At 30.5% G+C, this 17,717-nt stretch overlaps 2 protein-coding genes across 2 annotated transcripts; both read left to right on the top strand.

Annotated features, from left to right (window-relative positions):
* The first annotated feature begins 8,259 nt into the window (after positions 1-8,259).
* LOC127796296 (uncharacterized) lies at positions 8,260-12,033 on the top strand. The gene is made up of 4 exons (XM_052328367.1): positions 8,260-10,475; positions 10,574-10,894; positions 10,992-11,091; positions 11,170-12,033. The coding sequence occupies exons 1-4, from the start codon at positions 8,260-8,262 to the stop codon at positions 12,031-12,033; spliced, it is 3,501 nt and encodes a 1,166-aa protein (XP_052184327.1).
* Positions 12,034-13,048: 1,015 nt separating this feature from the next.
* LOC127796293 (uncharacterized) lies at positions 13,049-14,518 on the top strand. The gene is made up of 5 exons (XM_052328364.1): positions 13,049-13,323; positions 13,403-13,535; positions 13,625-13,918; positions 13,996-14,109; positions 14,210-14,518. Exons 1-5 carry the CDS (start codon positions 13,049-13,051, stop codon positions 14,516-14,518), a joined length of 1,125 nt encoding a protein of 374 aa, XP_052184324.1.
* Positions 14,519-17,717: the final 3,199 nt, after the last annotated feature.

Here is a 17,717-nt window from a genome sequence, read left to right as displayed (position 1 = left end):
GATCTTCGGGAATGCTTTCATCATGTTGATATGCTCTGATATGTATCCATCACATAGACTGCATACATGACATGACTATGAAATGCATAAATACACGATGATATTATTGATCACGCGCATTATGGCCGTAGGGAGTATGAACTGACACCGTTACTGTACCAAGGGTGCCCCATACACCCTGGCTTCGAAAGAGGTGGCCGCAAAAATGGTAGGTAGCATGAGGGGTGCAGTTGACACCTACGATGAGTAAGACATTGCATACACACATGAGAAACATTTTGTACCTTACTTAGATGGTTCATCATCTAATTTGGGTTTTTGCCCCTGGAATATTCAACATTCCAATCGGGACTTGCAGTGATGGTACGAAAGAAGGAGATGTGTAGTGACTAGAGTTGTTAACACTACAAGAATTTCTGGATTTAGCGACGGATTTTCAGCAACGGAAATTTCCATCGCTATTTTGCGACGAAACAGCGACGGAATTACGACGGATTGTGAAATTTTTTTTTTAATTTATTTAGAAACGGATTTTAGCGACGGAATTTTTCCCGTCGCAAAAAAATTAATTTTTTTATTTTTTTGCGACGGAAATATACTTCCGTCTCTAATTTTAGCGACGAAAATCTATTTCCGTCGTTATATTTTAATGATAATAAAAAATAAAAATTAAATTTTTATATAGCGACGGAAAAACAATTCCGTCGCAAAATTTTAAAATAAAAAATTAATTTTCATATTAGTTTAAATAAATAAAATAAAATTTAAAATTTAATTTTTTTATTATTAAATTTTACCGACGGAAATATACTTCCGTCGCTAATTTTAGCGACGGAAATTTATTTCCGTCGTTATATTTTAATGATAATAAAAAAATAAAAATTAAATTTTTATATAGCGAGGGAAAAAAAATTCCGTCGCAAAATTTTAAAGTAAAAATTAATTTTAATATTAGTTTAAATAATTAAAATTTAATTTTAAATTTAATTTTTTTATTATTAAAATATAGCGACGGAAATATCCTTCTGTCGCTATATTTAAAATAAAAAATTATTTTAAGTTAACAAATTAAGAAAAATAAAATTAGAGACGGATTATTCAAATCCGTCTCTAAATCCGCGACGGATTATCCAAATCCGTCGCTACCATTAATTTTTAATTATTTTATTTAATTAATTTATAAATATTTAAATTTGGAATGAATATTTAAATATATAAATATTTAAATTTTATAAAAATTTAAATATACATTTAACCATGAGATGAATATTAAAAAACTAATTTATAAAATTTAAATAAATATATTAATATTTAAAATCATAATATTGCTAAATTCTAACTATATCAATTAAATGTATAATAATTAATTATTTATAATATTTATTAACTGTGTACAAAATGTAAACAAACATTATAATTGAAAAATAAATAAAAATTTTAAAAATCATAATATTATTAAAAAAAATATTTTAAATTTTAGAAATCATAAAAATAAAAAAATATTGAGAAATTACATTATATGGAAAGGAGTCCAGGAGTTATCTTGTCAATCTCTTTCTCTTTATAAATATGAGAATTTTTTGCTAAGTTAAAAAGTTTAAAAACCAAACATATTGGGCATGTTTGTTGTACCTTAAAAGCTATAATTTTTAACTTCTAGCTTCAAAAAAATGATAATGTATTGTTTGTTTTACCTTATAGAATTATAACTTATAGCTTCTACTACCTTTTAGAAATGGTAGAAGCTGGCTTTTTCAAAGCTAAGGTACCTCATCTTCTACAGCTTCTACATCTTTCTGAAAAGTTGTAACAAACAAGTTCACAACTTATTTTAAGTTTTAAAAACTATAATCTAAGAAATTATAAACTATAATTTATTTAATTAAGTTGCAACAAATGGGGCCAATATATGGACGACATTGTATCTTATACTTAATAACAATATCATATGTCACTATCTAATATAAGTGTTATGTGTAAAACATTAATGTTGATCAAGAAAAAAATAAATATATCTATTTATTATTTGTCCTTTCTAATTTTGTCTCTGAGTTATAGATGAAATTCAACAATCTAAAATCTACTATGTTGATCAGATGGGTTCTGTCATTAGTATTGTTCTATTCTATAATTAATAATTCTAAGTTCGGTGAATGTTTTGAATTTTTACTTTTTAAATTTTTTTATGAAACTCGAAAATTACCCTAAAAATTTATAAATGTTATGTACATTTCGTTTGATATAATTTTTATTTATAAAAAAATTAATTAATAAATAATTCAATATATCAAATTAATTTTTTAATTAATATTAATTTAAAATACAATAATTTAAATTATTTTATCATCACATTTTAGATAATTACAGTAAGATTTTAAAAAATGATTTAATAATAAAATTTTATTTAAAATATATTATTTTTATCAATTAAATAATTATTAATATTATTTTTATAAGTTATATTATTTTTTATATAATTAAAATATTAAAATAAATAAATTCAAGAGACGGGAATTTATTTTAATAATAGTTTTAATAATAAAAAAATAAAAAATACATTTTAGATAGAGATAGAATTTATTTTCTATCGTTAATTTTAGCAACAAAATTTATCTTCCGTTGCAAATATTAGAGATGAAAATAAATTATGTCCCTAAAGTTTAAAATAAAAAAAATTAATACTAGTTTAAATTAAAAAAATAATAAATTCTGTCACTACTTTTTGTGATGCAAAACTATTTTTATGGCTAAAAAATTAAATTTTAATTGTAATTTTTTTGCTTTTCAAATATAGAGACAGAAATTTTTTTTTGTCGCAAATTTTAAAAATAACAAATTAAAATTTAATATGGAATCAAATAACAAAAAATAAATAAATAAATTTAGTGACGGATTGACCGAATCCATTGCTGAAATAGAGATGGAACTTTCAATCCGTCACTAAATTTAATTTTTATTTATTATTTAATGAATTTATAAAGATTTAAATTTATAAATATTAAAATCTATAAGAAATTAAATATATTAATGTATATTTAATTAAATATACATTTAAACATGAGATGAATATAAACAAATTAATTTATAAAATTTAGATAAATATATTAAATTTAAAAATTATAATATTATTAAATTCTAAATACATCAATTAATATATTTCATGTTCATAAAAATAAAAATAAAACAATATCGAGGGATTACATATATAGAAAAGAGTTTATGAGCTATCTTATCAATGTCTTATTCTCTATAATTAGGAGAATTATATAAAAATGAAATAATTAAATGTATAATTAAGTCATTCACAATAAATAATAAAAAATAAAATATATAATAAAATATTTATGTAGCGCTTGTTAAAATGAGCAGGATAAAAAGGTATGAAGATAAGTCCGAAATAATTTTCAGATTAAAATATGGAATAATGATTTTCTCCCTTAATAGTTATACTATAAAAAAACTATAGAAGATTAATTTTTATTTTTGAAGTTTAAGTGTTATGTATAAAACATTAATGTTGAACAAGATTTTGGCAGTATTTGTTAAAATTCGATATAACCTATTTGTTTGTATGACAATATGTCATTAGTTTTTAAAATGTATTATTTTTTAATTTCTAATTTTATTTTTGGTTTTTACTACTTTATTGAATCAAATTAATTAAAATTCGGTATAATCAAATTAATCGAATCAAATTAATAAAAATTATCAATTTTTTTTTTAAATTCGCTTCTATTCAATTAATGTTTTTTAAAAAAATTAGTTTTTTGTTTTCGATTATATTTTTAGTTAAAAATAGTCGAATCGATTGGATTTTAAGACAATGATGTTTTTATGGTAATAAAATGACGTCATTTTTGGCCCATCACACAATTTTTCAACTTGTTCGATTTTGTAGCTTATTTAATTTATCGGTTAATTCAATTTTAATTAATTTTCTTATGTGTTTGTTTGGTTTATTGAATCGATTTAGTTTATGTAGTCTATATTTACTTTTTTTTTATTGTTAGTTAATTTAATTTATTGGATTTAATCTGTCAAGTTAGTTTAGTTTAATTTGTCAATTCAATTTGTTGATTTTTTATTAATTCGATAATTGAACCGATCGTTTACGTACCCCTAACAATGAGGGAAACTCTTTATATATGAAAGAAAAAATAATCAAAATTTTATTCTTTAAAAAATTAAAGACTAGTCAACATTCAAAATATATAAAGAATATTGTTACAAAATTTTTGAATTTTTTTTATCTTTTATGAATTTTGTAGTAAAGTAATATTTATAATATATCAAATTAATTTATTATAATTATTAGATTTATAATATAAGTATTTTTTAAATTAATATTAATTTAAAATGCAATGATTTAAATAATTTTATTATGATATTTTAAATGATTATAATAAATTATTAATAAAATTATTTAATAATTTTACATTAATATAAATTTTATTAATTAAATAATAATACTAATTATTTTAATATTATATAAATTTATATATAAATTATTAAAAAATAAATTTTATTCCCGCCTCTTAATTTCCCTCCCCCCCGTAAAACCCTGATTCCCTCCCCCCCCTTTCCCTTCCCCCCATAAAACCCTGCCCCGCCCCCCCTCTCTCCCTTTTTCCCTCTTCTCCCTTCTGCGTACCCTCTTTCCCTCTCTCTCGTGGCTAGCCCTAGCCCTCGCCCTTGCTCACTGGCTCGACCTCACTGGCTCGCCCTCACCCGCTGCCTCGCCCTCGCTCTCGCCTGTTGCAGCTCGCCCTCGCCCTCGCTCACTGGGTCGACCTCACCGGCTGGCCCTCGCCCTCGCTCACTGGGTCGACCTCACCAGCTCGCCCTCGCTCTCACCCCTCGCTGCTCGCCCTCGCCCTTGCTCACTGGCTCGCCCTCACCGGGTGCCTTGCCCTCGCTCTCGCCTCTCGCAGCTCGCCCTCGCCCTCGCCCTCGCCCTTGCCCTTGCTCACTGGCTTGACCTCACTGGCTCGCCCTCACCGGCTGCCTCGCCCTCGCTCTCGCCTCTCGCAGCTCGCCCTTTCCCTCGCCCTCGCTCACTGGCTCACCCTCGCTCACTATCTCGCCCTCACCCGCTGCCTCGCCCTCTCGCTGCTCACCCTCTCCGTCGCCTCTCGGTTGGTAGTTGGGGGGGTTGCATCTCGGCTACTTGATCTAGCTCTCTAAGTCTTGCTTTCGATGGGTGACTGGGTTGCTCGCCACTGTTCATTGACATTGGGACACTTTGGTTCAATCTTTTGAGGTTTGGTTCAATCTTTGGTGTTGTATTCTATTCGGGTTCAAATTCAATGCTAGTGACAAAAAATTCTTTTGTTTCAATCTTTGGTATTGTATTCTTGTTCTTGGCAGATAGGCAGTGGCAGTGGACATCCCTTCGCACTCTAGAGATCAAAAGATTTGAGGTAAGTTAATTTATTTGATTATGTTCTATTTAATGTGTATTTTTATTTTATTTTGGCTAATTTAATACCTATTATAATGAGTTTAGCAATTATGACTTTTGGTTTTTTGCTAATTGTTATTTGACTACTTCACTTAGTTAGGAATTGTTGTGGTTGAGATATGTTAATTGTGGCTGAAATTGTTGAATGTGATTGAATATTTGAATTGTTCATGCTAAAATTGTTAATTTTTTTTTTTTTTGATATGATATAAATATTTATTTATTTATTTTTTAATATTTTATTATAAAAATAAAATTTAAATATACATTAGGATTTAGAAGCCCATTTTTAAAATCTCAGTTAAAAGACAACAACAGATGATATAAAAGACAACAACAGAATTATTATCGTTAATTTTAAGTACTTGTATTTTTATATTTAATGAAAATATAATGACAACAACAGATATGTTAGTAATATAATTTACTATTTATATTTTTAATGAAAATGATATTTGAATGCTCACTTGCGACAGTTCTGCAATGTATTAATGTGTTGTATTTATATTATATTAATATAAATATATAAAATATTGATATATTTTATATCAATATATTAATGTGTTGTATTTGTATTATATTAATATATAATGTATTAAAGTGTCACAAGCTAGATGGTATGAAAATGGTTTCTATGAAACAAATGCAAAAATTAAAAAATAATATTTTTTAAAATACAAGAAATAGAAATGAGTAAATAAAATAAACAAACATAAATATAAGTTCTAATCTTTAACTTATTGATTAAAAATAAATAATAAATTTAAAAAAAATAATTAAACATAACTTTGTTCGAGACAGAAATATAACCTAACTTCGTGGACGCAAATGAGTTTTCAAATAGTAAATATATTTTTGATAATTTTTTAATATTATAAAATAATCTCAAAATATTTTTGTAATTACAAACAAATCCAAAAATGATTTTTTGGTGTTTCTCGATGTTTCAATACATAAAATGTTTCGAAGATGAGCGTTTTCATGCATTGTAGATCACAAATGAGTATCCAAATAATATTTCATGTATTTAGTTCAGACATGTTGAAGTTACAAATTGATATAGTACATACAAATTTTATAATAATTTTAGTTAAAATTAATGATAATAATTCAACTTAAAATTAATAATACTAAAGCAATCCGTTATTGGAACATAGGACAGTGCCCACATAATAATGTATGTACGTAGGTAAATGGGGTTACTTTCATTTTCTTGGTCACGAAAATGAGTCTAGAAAACAGTTGGGTTTTTCTCTTTTCCACACCTGCCTTAGTCCAATCACCCCACTATATAATATTTGAAACCTTTGTAAAAGTCAATTCTCTTAAAAAAAATTAAAAGTTTCCTTCTAGCTAACAAAATTAAGCCACTTAATTCCAAAATAAAAAACAGTGTTCGAACCCAAAATGGGATCTATTATGATTGAATGTTTTTTTTTTTTCCCTTGTGGAATGACTTGGTCATAAGTCAAGAAGTGATCAGTGGGGTTTGAAGAAGACAGAAACCTGAAAACCAACGAACCTATATATCTTGTATGAACCCAACAAAATAAAGATTAATAATAGGAGAAAAACCCAATCAAGTAGAGAAAAAGAAAATTAAAGAAAAAACACACACACACACAAACAAATAAAAGTGTTGGCAAGCAGTAGAGGCTGCTGGCTGGCTGGCTCATGCAAATTGATACACACAAGTACTCTCCAATGACCCCACAAGGAGGAATATGCACCCACCTTTCTCACCTCAACTAGCTTTTGGTGAATTTCATGCTCCACTTTTCACAAAAATTTTGCTTTATGTATCTTCCAACATTTGATGTCTTTTTTACTCATTACTCTTAATGCGTTCCTTGCTAGCTAACAAATAATTCTAAGTTCTTGCATTTATAAAGGGTATTTTATTTTCCCTTGTTTATCTGATCATAAAATCTATTGAATTTTTTCTAAAATAATATATTATTGTCATACGGTGGGATAAGGCAAGGCAATATATTATTTTATTTTCCCTTGTTGACATTTAAGCTTCAGTTAAAGCTTGTTTAGTTCTCGTTTATCGAATTTATTTATTTTATAGGATGATTATGAAGTGTATGATGTGTTGAGAATTGATGATGTTGTGTTGAGAATTGATGATGTTGCATAAATTGAAGTGTTAAATTTTTGTGTTTTTTTTTTTCTTACATAGGGTGTAGTCCATTTATAGGGGAGACTTTGTCGAATTTTATCTAAAAATTATATTAAATAAAAAATATAATTAATTAAATATTTTTTAGGTATTTAATTAAATTTGTTGGAACTTAACCTTAGATTCCCGTTCGGTGACTTCCTCGATGGAGCGAGGACATCACTGAATTGTCCAGTTGGACAATCTGGAAATTTGGTGTCGTGTTGTGTGCCCAGCAAATACGCATTAATTTACTCATGCATGGTACGAAAATTCAGTAGCATTTCTTGTTGTTCTCCGGTTGCATATAGGAATATGTTTTGATTTATGCAATTGACTCAAATTGAGTTTAACTTGTATGAATCAACACATAATCTTTATCGTGCATCTGGAGAACTGTGCTGAGATGCTGCCGAAATTTCGTATCGTGAGTAAATGCGTCCGCTAGTGGTCATATCACGATTCATTTCCGGATGGGATAGGTCCTAACCTTCAAATTTTAAGGGGGAGTTATAAGGAGTAGTTCAGTGGAATAATATTAAAATAACTCAAATAAAAAAATATTATAATTATAATTTAGTAATTTTTTATTATTTAATGGTACAGGAAAAAAATGAGATCAGATCGTCAGTGGATGTATATCAGGCGTAAGGAGGATGGTTATGTTTCTACGGAATTTATCAAGGGTGTTGAGAAGTTTGTTAATTTTGCTAAGAGTCAACCAGAGTGGATGGATGGGAATAAGATTAAATGTCCTTGTAATCAACCAAAGTGTAGGAACACGGCTTTTCGTGACCAGGATACCGTGACAAGTCACTTGCTCACCAAAGGTTTCGTGCCAGGGTATTATGAGTGGACACTTCATGGGGAAGTTATTGCTACGGTAGATTCGGTCGATATGTCTTACTCAGCATCAACGCTTGGAGCAGAGCCAAGCAATTTATTTGAGACTATGGTAATGGATGCTGCCGGGCCTGATTTCAATCCGAATATGGAGGAGGAACCTCCAAATCCGGAAGCTCAAGCATTCTATGACATGCTTAGTGCTGCAAAAAAAGAGTTATATCCTGGTTGTCAAAAGCATTCGCAGTTGTCGCTTGTTTCTAGATTGCTTAGCTTTAAGTCAGAACACCATCTATCTGAGAGGGGATTTAATCAACTTTGTGAATTACTTAAGGAGGTTCTTCCTGAACCTAATACGGTGATTGATAATTTTTACAGTACTAAAAAACTGGTTCGAGGGTTAGGCCTTCCTGTTGAGAAAATTGATTGTTGTAGAAATAACTGTATGATTTTTTGGGGTGATGACAGTGATTTAACAGTATGCAAGTTTTGTCATGAGAATCGGTACAAGCAAGTTGATCAAGCTGACAGTAGTAAACGACAAAAAACTTGTGTTCCTTATAAGAAGATGCATTATTTTCCTTTAACTCCTCGGCTTTTGAGATTGTATGCATCCAATTCAACAGCAGCAGAAATGAGGTGGCACGCAGATCATGTGGTCGAAGATGGCGTCATGCGTCATCCGTCGGATTCCCCTGCGTGGATTCATTTTAACCAGACTCATAGGGAATTTGTTGCCGAGAAAAGGAATGTCAGACTTGGTCTTTGTACTGATGGGTTTCAGCCGTTTGGTCAATCTGGGAAGCAATATTCTTGTTGGCCTGTCATTGTCACGGTGTATAATTTACCACCCTGGATGTGTATGAAGGATACAACAATGTTCTTAACGGTGCTAGTGCCAGGACCAGAGAATCCTAAGGCAAAACTTGATGTTTTCTTACAACCCCTTATTGCAGAGTTGAAACATTTGTGGGATGTTGGTGTGCATGCATATGATATCTCATTGAAACAAAATTTCCAACTGAGAGCGGCTTTGATGTGGACCATTAGTGATTTTCCTGCATATTCAATGCTCTCGGGGTATAGCACGGCAGGAAAGCTGGCATGTCCTTATTGCACGATTCACTCGGACGCATTTTACCTGTCAAAGAGTAGAAAGATTTCATGGTTTGATAACCATCGAAAATTCTTGCATCAAGATCATCCGTATCGACGGAATAGGTATGGATTTCGCAAAAATACTTTGGTAAAAAAAACACCACCTCCTGTACTGTCTGGACCTGAGATACTTGCTTCCTTGGACGAGTTGGGTTTAGTGAATGCGACACAACCAAATGCTGCACAGACTAATGCAGATAACAGTCATGGTAGTGGTTGGAAGAGTAAGAGCATTTTTTGGGATTTGCCTTATTGGAAAACTCAACTTATTCGACACAACTTGGATGTTATGCATATAGAGAAAAACGTGTTCGAAAATGTGTTCAATACAGTGATGAATGTACCAGGCAAAACTAAGGACACAGTAAAGTCGAGAGAAGAGTTGAATCAATATTGTCGCCGCATTACTCAATCAACTTTTACTCTGAACAAGAAAGAAAAAGCCGTCCTGTGTGCGTGGGTAAAAAATTTAAAATTTCCTGATGGGTATGTGTCGAACATGGCTAGATGTGTTGACACAAAGAAGCTTAAGTTGTTTGGGATGAAAAGTCATGATTGTCATGTGTTCATGCAAAGGTTGGTGCCCGTTGCATTTCGAGAATTACTACCGCAAAAAGTATGGGAGGCATTGACTGAGTTGAGTCTTTTCTTCAAAGATTTGACATCGACCACTATTAAAAGTGAGCATATGATGAAATTAGAGAATGACATCCCCATCACTTTGTGTAAGTTGGAGCTCATATTCCCTCCAAGTTTCTTTGACTCTATGGAGCATCTTCCAATCCATTTGGCTTATGAAGCAAGGATAGCAGGTCCAGTTCAATATCGATGGATGTATCCGTTTGAAAGGTACTATTTATTAGATTGATAATTTTTTTTTCCTATTTTATAAGAAACATATTTATTTTGTAGTTCACTTATCTAATTACTATATACATTTTATATAGATACCTTGGAAAGTTGAAGAAAACAGTTAGAAATAAAGCTCGAGTGGAAGGCTCTATTTCTAATTCATACGTTGTGGAAGAAGCGTCATTGTTGTGTTCTCATTACTTTGAGGACCATGTTGTTACAAGGCATACACGAGTGCCGCGCAACGATGCTGGTGTTGTAAATGAAAGGGATGACCAGGAGGGGAAGTTATCAATTTTCAAGCATCCTTGTCGACCATTTGGATGTAAAAAGTCACGAATGTTATTCGGTGAAGAATATGATGTTGCATACAGATATATTTTGATGAATTGTCCAGAAGTTGAGCCATATCTGCAGTAAGATTTTACTAATTAATTGTTGTTAATTTTTAAATTATATTTACATTGAATAGTCTAATGTAGTTATTTTCATTTTTCTTTTTAATTTTTCAAGAATTTACGATGCTGAGCTAAGGCAACGTAATCTCGGCATTGGCGACCACATCATTGAACAATTAACAAATAAGGAATTCCCTTCTTGGTTCAATAATTATGTGAGTTGATTAATTAAAATATTAATTCCACTCAATTTCTTATATAATTATTTCTTATATATCTGTCTTATTTAATAGGCTCGCGATCCTACGAACAATGTGACCAATTCATACATAAGGGATCTCGCAAAAGGACCTTTTAACACTGTTACAACGTACCCTGGCTGCTTTGTTAATGGATTTAAATTTCACACGATTAGCCATGGTTCGAATAAAGGCACTATGAATAGTGGCATGTGCGTTAAAGGATCCAACTACGATGATCCCGAGAAGGACTATTATGGTCGGATAACAGAGATTGTCGAGCTCGAGTATCCTTCAGTGTCGTCATTCAAGAAAGTTGTATTGTTCAAGGGCGATTGGTTTATTCCAACTTTGAACGAGGGGGTGAAGATTCATCATGCATATAAGATCGTCGAGGTCAATGAAAAGAAGAAATGGAATACAAACGAGCAATTTGTATTAGCTTCTCAAGCGATTCAAGTATATTTTTGTGAATATCCAAGCTTGAGGCGTAACAAAAGCGATTGGTTGGTTGTAACAAAAGTCAAACCAAGGTTCATAGTAGAGGTTCCACAATCTTTTAATAATCAAGAGGCGACCCTTCCACGTGAAGCGTTGCCTTACCAAGAGGATGACGTGGAACTACACGATATCGCAGTTGATGATGCCCAAATCCTTGAGACAGTGAATGATGGTGACCACGCTGATTTAAATGATGAGCCAGTTATGGAATCAGAATTTGATGAAGCTCCAGAGTTGAATGATGAGCAAGTTTTGAGATCTGATTCTGAAGATAAATCTGAATCGTATGATGAGCAAGTTTTGCGATCAGACTCTGAATATGACTCTGAATCAGAGGATGAACAAGTTCTTCAATTAGATTCTGATGATGACTTAGAATCTAATGACACGGATGTAGACTTATATGATAGTGATTAGAGGTGAATTTTATGATTTAAATACTTATGTTTAATTATTAATGATATTGATTTTGTTAATTGATTTATTTCATTATAGGTACTAGTTCACCTCCTGTGCGATGCACGAAAGTTCATATATATTGAATTTATTTAAAATTAGCAACCTCACAATCATAAATTCTATCTACAGTATACAAATTTCAAGAACTACACATTTTTCACAAACTAATAACTAATTTAACATATGATAAATATAAATAGTTTATACAAAATAATAAATAATATGACAACATATAATAAATTAGTAACATAAATAATTAAAATATAAAATATAATAAAATTTTTAAAAAAAACATGACAACATATGATAAATATAAATAGCATATACAAATATTAATTTTGTCAAAATAACTTAAATAATTTATTAAAAATAATTCAATTTTACCTAAATAACTAATTTAACATAACCTACAAACTAATTATTTTTCAAAATTAAGTAATAACTTAAACATATATAAGATTTGTATTTTTTTTGCATGGTTCTGAAATTAATTAAGGGTTTTAAAGTTTTGAATAGTGGCTTTATTGAGAGAGAATGAGAGGTAATTTATAGGAAATAAAATAAAAAATTAAATTTATTTTTTTAAAAAAATTACTTGGTAGTCAGTATTTGGCGGTATTACCTGATATCTCAAGATTTTTGTCGATTTAAAAAAAATCTTATTTTTTTGTAAATTATTTTAATTAAAATTTTATGTTAATATTTAAAAATTAATAATATTGATTATATCTTACCTCTTCATATACCAACATGTTTATACATTCTCCAAACATTATTTAATTATGAAAAAAACCATCTACAGGTTTCAAGAACTACACGTTTAACACAAACCTATATTTAATTAATGATTTATAAAAAATTGATTTTGGGTAAGAAAAAAATAAATAAAATATAATAAAATATCGAAATAGAAAGTGAAAATGGGCGGGAAAAAATTTTGACGGCATTTTCGTTATAATATATATATATATAGATGACAGGTGTTAGAGGACGATATCGTGCAGGACGCAGTGGTTCTAGACCTAACTCGTCTGGGTCTACTGCTGCTTCCACCTCATCTACTGCAGCACCACATATTTCGGGGGATATTTCACCGGCCTCCCTCCCATCAGTATCTCCTGTTGCTACCCCTGCAGTTGCTTCTTCACCGACCCTTCCTGCAGAGTCACCAGTACATCCATCATCTCATTCGACTGCCAGTCATTTTACATCCGAACCATTACATGTTATAGAGCAAGATGGCAATGGGTAACTTTAATTTTTTTAATTTTTTTTTACATTATGACATGTATTAATTTTTATACTAATTATTATTATTTGTATATAGGAGCATCTTTTGTCGTACAATAAATATCTCCCATATTATATCGACAATCTTCAAGAAACGTCTTCATAAGGAAGGTCATGTTTGGAAAGAAGTGCCTTCGGAGACAAAGGGCTTGTATTGGGATGAATTTGCGGTATTAAATTCAAATTAATAATATATATATATTTTAACTATTAATGTAGAAATGTTTAAATTATTTAATCTTTTTTTTTTTTTTTACAGAAAAATTTTCAGTGGGATCCTACAATTGATGCATTAGTGAGAAGAGAGTGGGCACAAAAAGCAGCGAAACGATATATCGACAACATTCGTAAGTGGCATGCCAATGGAAAACCAATCTTTGTGCCAGATGATGTTTGGGATAGCTGGATGCAGAAATGGGAACAAGATGAAGCTTTCAAGAAAAGGTCTGCACAAGCATCGCTAAACCGTTTGAGTGAGACAGGTGGCCTTGGGGCTGGTCCTTCCCGCCATACTGGGGGTTCTATATCTTCAGCAGAGCATAAAAGACGAATGGTGAGAAATTTAATTTATTTAATTTGTTAATTTTTTTTTTATTAATATGGTTAATTTTATATCATTTGTTTTTTTAGACACATGAGTTTGGGAGAGAGCCTACACTGATTGAATTGTTTGAACGAACTCATTCTAAAAAAACTGAGGAAGGACAGATGGTGTATGTCGACAGACGTTCTTCGAGTGTCGCTGTAAGTTTTTTTTAATTGTAAGTAATATTATTTTTATAATTAACATAAACTTTAATATTCATAATTGATTTATTTTATTTTCTTCATTAAACTGTTGTAGGAAATGTATGGACAGTTGTTAGAGCAGGCAACTCAACCAAATGAAGGGTCTGAGGAGCCTCAGCAGCCAGATTGTGATCAGATATTCATCCAGGCTGCCGGGGGGAAAAATAAGAAGAAGAGGATTTATGGCACGGGATCTTTATCCCAATCAAAATTTTCTGACGTTGGTAGCTCATCCTCTGTCTCATCTGGTCTTAATGAAAACCCAGTTATACAAGAAATGACAGAGAAATTAAAAGTGCAGTCGGAGCAGATAAATTCGCAGGCGGAGCAAATAAATTCACAAGCAGAGCAGATAAATTCGTAGGCGGAGCAGATAAATTCGCAGGCTCATGAGCTGAGCGATGTTCGACGACAGATGTTTGAGATGCGATTTTTGATTGAACAACTTACTGCATCTACTCGCGGTATTGTTCCTTCTTCTTCTTCTTCTCAGCCACAATCGACTCATCAACCTAACTCACCTAATGTTGATGATGATTTAGATGATTAGTTTTTGTAGTTATTTTTATGTAACGGTTGGTATGTAACAGACAATTATATTAGCATGTAATAGACAATTATTAGTATTTTGTTTGAATATTAATTTTTATATTATAAATATAAATTTTAGAATTTTTATATAATTTGTTTAATAAATAATTATAAATAAATTTTAAAATTAAAAAATATATAACTTTTAGCGACGGAAATAAATTGTGTCGCTAAAATTTTAAAAAAAAAATTAATATATTGCGACGGAATAATTCCGTCGCAGTAAATTTTTAATATATTTTTTTAATTTTTTTAATTTACTTCAACGACGGAACATTCCGTCGCTATAATTAATTCTATAAAAATTCTTAAACTTATAGCGACGGAATTTTCCGTCGCTATAATTAATTTAAAAAAAATTCCAAAACTACTAGAGACGGAAAATTCCGTCGCTAATAAAAAAGAATTTCTTATTTTTTACAAAATTGCGACGGAATATTCCGTCGCAATATTTTTAAAAAAATGAGAAATTCTTTTTTATTAGCGACGGAATATTCCGTCGCTGATATATTTTAAATATTTTATTTTTTGAAAATTATAGCGACGGAATATTCCGTCGCTGATATATTTAAATATTTTATTTTTTAAAAATAATAGCGACGGAATATTCGGTCGCTAATAAAAAAGAATTTCTTATTTTTTTTTTAAAAAAATTGCGACGGAATCTTTCCGTCGCACTTTTAAAAAAATAAAAAATTCTTATTTTTTTTAGCGACGGAATATTCCGTCTCTATATTGTAAATATTTTATTTTTTTACAATAATAGCGACGGAATTTACCGTCGCTACTAAAAATATAAAAAAAAATTTATTTTTTCCTAAAATCTCGCGACGGAATTTTCCGTTGCAATTTTTTAAAAAATAAACTTAGCGACGGAAATATTTCCGTCGCTAAGACGTCGCTAATATAGCGACGGATCCGTCGCAAAAAAAAATTAGCGACGCAGACTTTAGCGACGGAAAATGTCCGTCGCTAATCCGTCGCTAAAGACATTTTGCGACGGATTTTTGGATTTCACGACGGAAATATTCCGTCGCTAAATCCCGAAATTCTTGTAGTGTAAGGAAATAAGTAAGTGTACCATGTTATGATGTAGTATTATGTACGTTCTAAATTATCTTAGAAACTTATGAAATAACTTTGTAATAAGTGCCATGTTCAGTTATCTATGTGTAAAATGCTGTGATTAGGTTCAATTTCAACTTCCGCTTTATGAGATTTTATTTATCTCTAGTGTATAAATTATTTTGTCAAATACTAGATAGGTCTAAGGGAATTTCGGGGTGAGGTAATGTGAAAAAAAAAAAAAATTTTGCATTCCCTAAGACATAACACGTCATGAGTGGATGGGGTGCTACAGTTTCGGTCTATTTAGTGTTAGCAATTCAGTCAGTTCAATAACTGAATCTACCGAACACTCATCCCTAAATTATGGATCGACTCAACTCTCTTTTAATTAATATTTTAGAACTCTAAGAGGACAATAGCAATGAACATTTCTATATTGATGTGAGTCTAATGTAAATTGTAACTTATAAGTAACGAGTTATTGATTTTTTCAGTTCAAGTATATATAGTAAACCTCAAATTTGTGAAAATGTGCCATCATCCACTTTCCTTTTTTGATATGCGACCCCGTGCTGCATATAGACTCTCCATAGTCTAAACTCAAGAGTCTTCTAAATCACACTCTAAACTTAGCCCTTCTAATAAGAAATGAGTAATTTTTGTACACCAATTTGCACCCAACCCATATTATATTCATGGCTGTTGTCAAATATAATTTTTGAATCCCAATTTGGGATAACCCGAGTTAGGTTTGATAGATTAGTTTAAATTTAAATCAAAACTTTCGTTATCTAATAACAATCAAACTTGGGAATTTTGGAAAAATCTCGAGAATCTTAACAAATTTTAAGAACAACTCCAAATTTCTTGTCTTCTACAATCTATATATTTACTTTTCTAAGTGTCATTATTCACTTAAGCATCAAAAGTTAAACTAAGAGATCCATCCCTTGCTCTTCTAGCAAGATCTGATGGTAGAGCAAGTGATCGGTTTCAAATACCACCATCAACTATAATTTTTTATAAATATATTTTTATGAAAATATTATATTTATATATATTAAATTGATATAAAATTAGAAAACAAACAACATTATAGATATTAAGTCAAAAACAAACTATGATTAATTTCTTAATTGCATATTGTCAAATGCTAACTAATTAACATGCATTGTTTTCTCTTTGAAGACTGCGACTATGTTACAACTCTAATCGAACTGAGCCGAGTTGAGTTTAGCATTGCTCAGGCTTGGCTAGGTCTATTTTTTTGGAGCTCGAGCTCAAAATCTTGTTCAAGCTCTGGTTCATTTTATTCTTCACAAGCTTGAGCTCGACTAGCTTAAAATTCGTTTACATCCGTACACGAGCCAAGTTCAAGCTCGGTTTGTTAATCTTGTTCCCGAATTATACTCGAGATTGGATCGTTAAAAGCTCGAGCTCGTTTATGAGCTCGAGTTTAAACTAATAATAAAATAAAACTCAAATTAATTTAAATAACTTTTCATAGTATAACCATTAACCAAATTATATAAAAAATACTACAAATATACCCAAATAAATAATAACTAATTCTAAAGTCCAAATAAATAACAAGTAATTTTGAAGTAGCAAACCCAAACAGAGAAAGAAGGCAAACCCAAACAACACAGCTTTGAAGTAGCAAACACAAAACAAGACAAAATGGAAACTCTATCCACGATAGCACAAATAAAAATTACACCAAAACTAACTGCACTGAGCACCAAGAACTCACACGACAAACATAAAACAGTCAAAAGAACAATCCCTGCAAAAAACTCCTAGGTGCAAACCAAAACAGAAAAGAATGCTTGAGAGAGAGAGAGAACCAGACCTTGTGGAGTGACGACAACGACCGGAGGCCGATTTGGAGGCGACAATGATAA

This window comes from Diospyros lotus, chromosome 3 (genome assembly GCF_014633365.1).
Source record: "Diospyros lotus cultivar Yz01 chromosome 3, ASM1463336v1, whole genome shotgun sequence".
Classification (NCBI taxonomy): domain Eukaryota; kingdom Viridiplantae; phylum Streptophyta; class Magnoliopsida; order Ericales; family Ebenaceae; genus Diospyros; species Diospyros lotus.
This window is presented reverse-complemented; position numbering and strand designations above follow the sequence as displayed.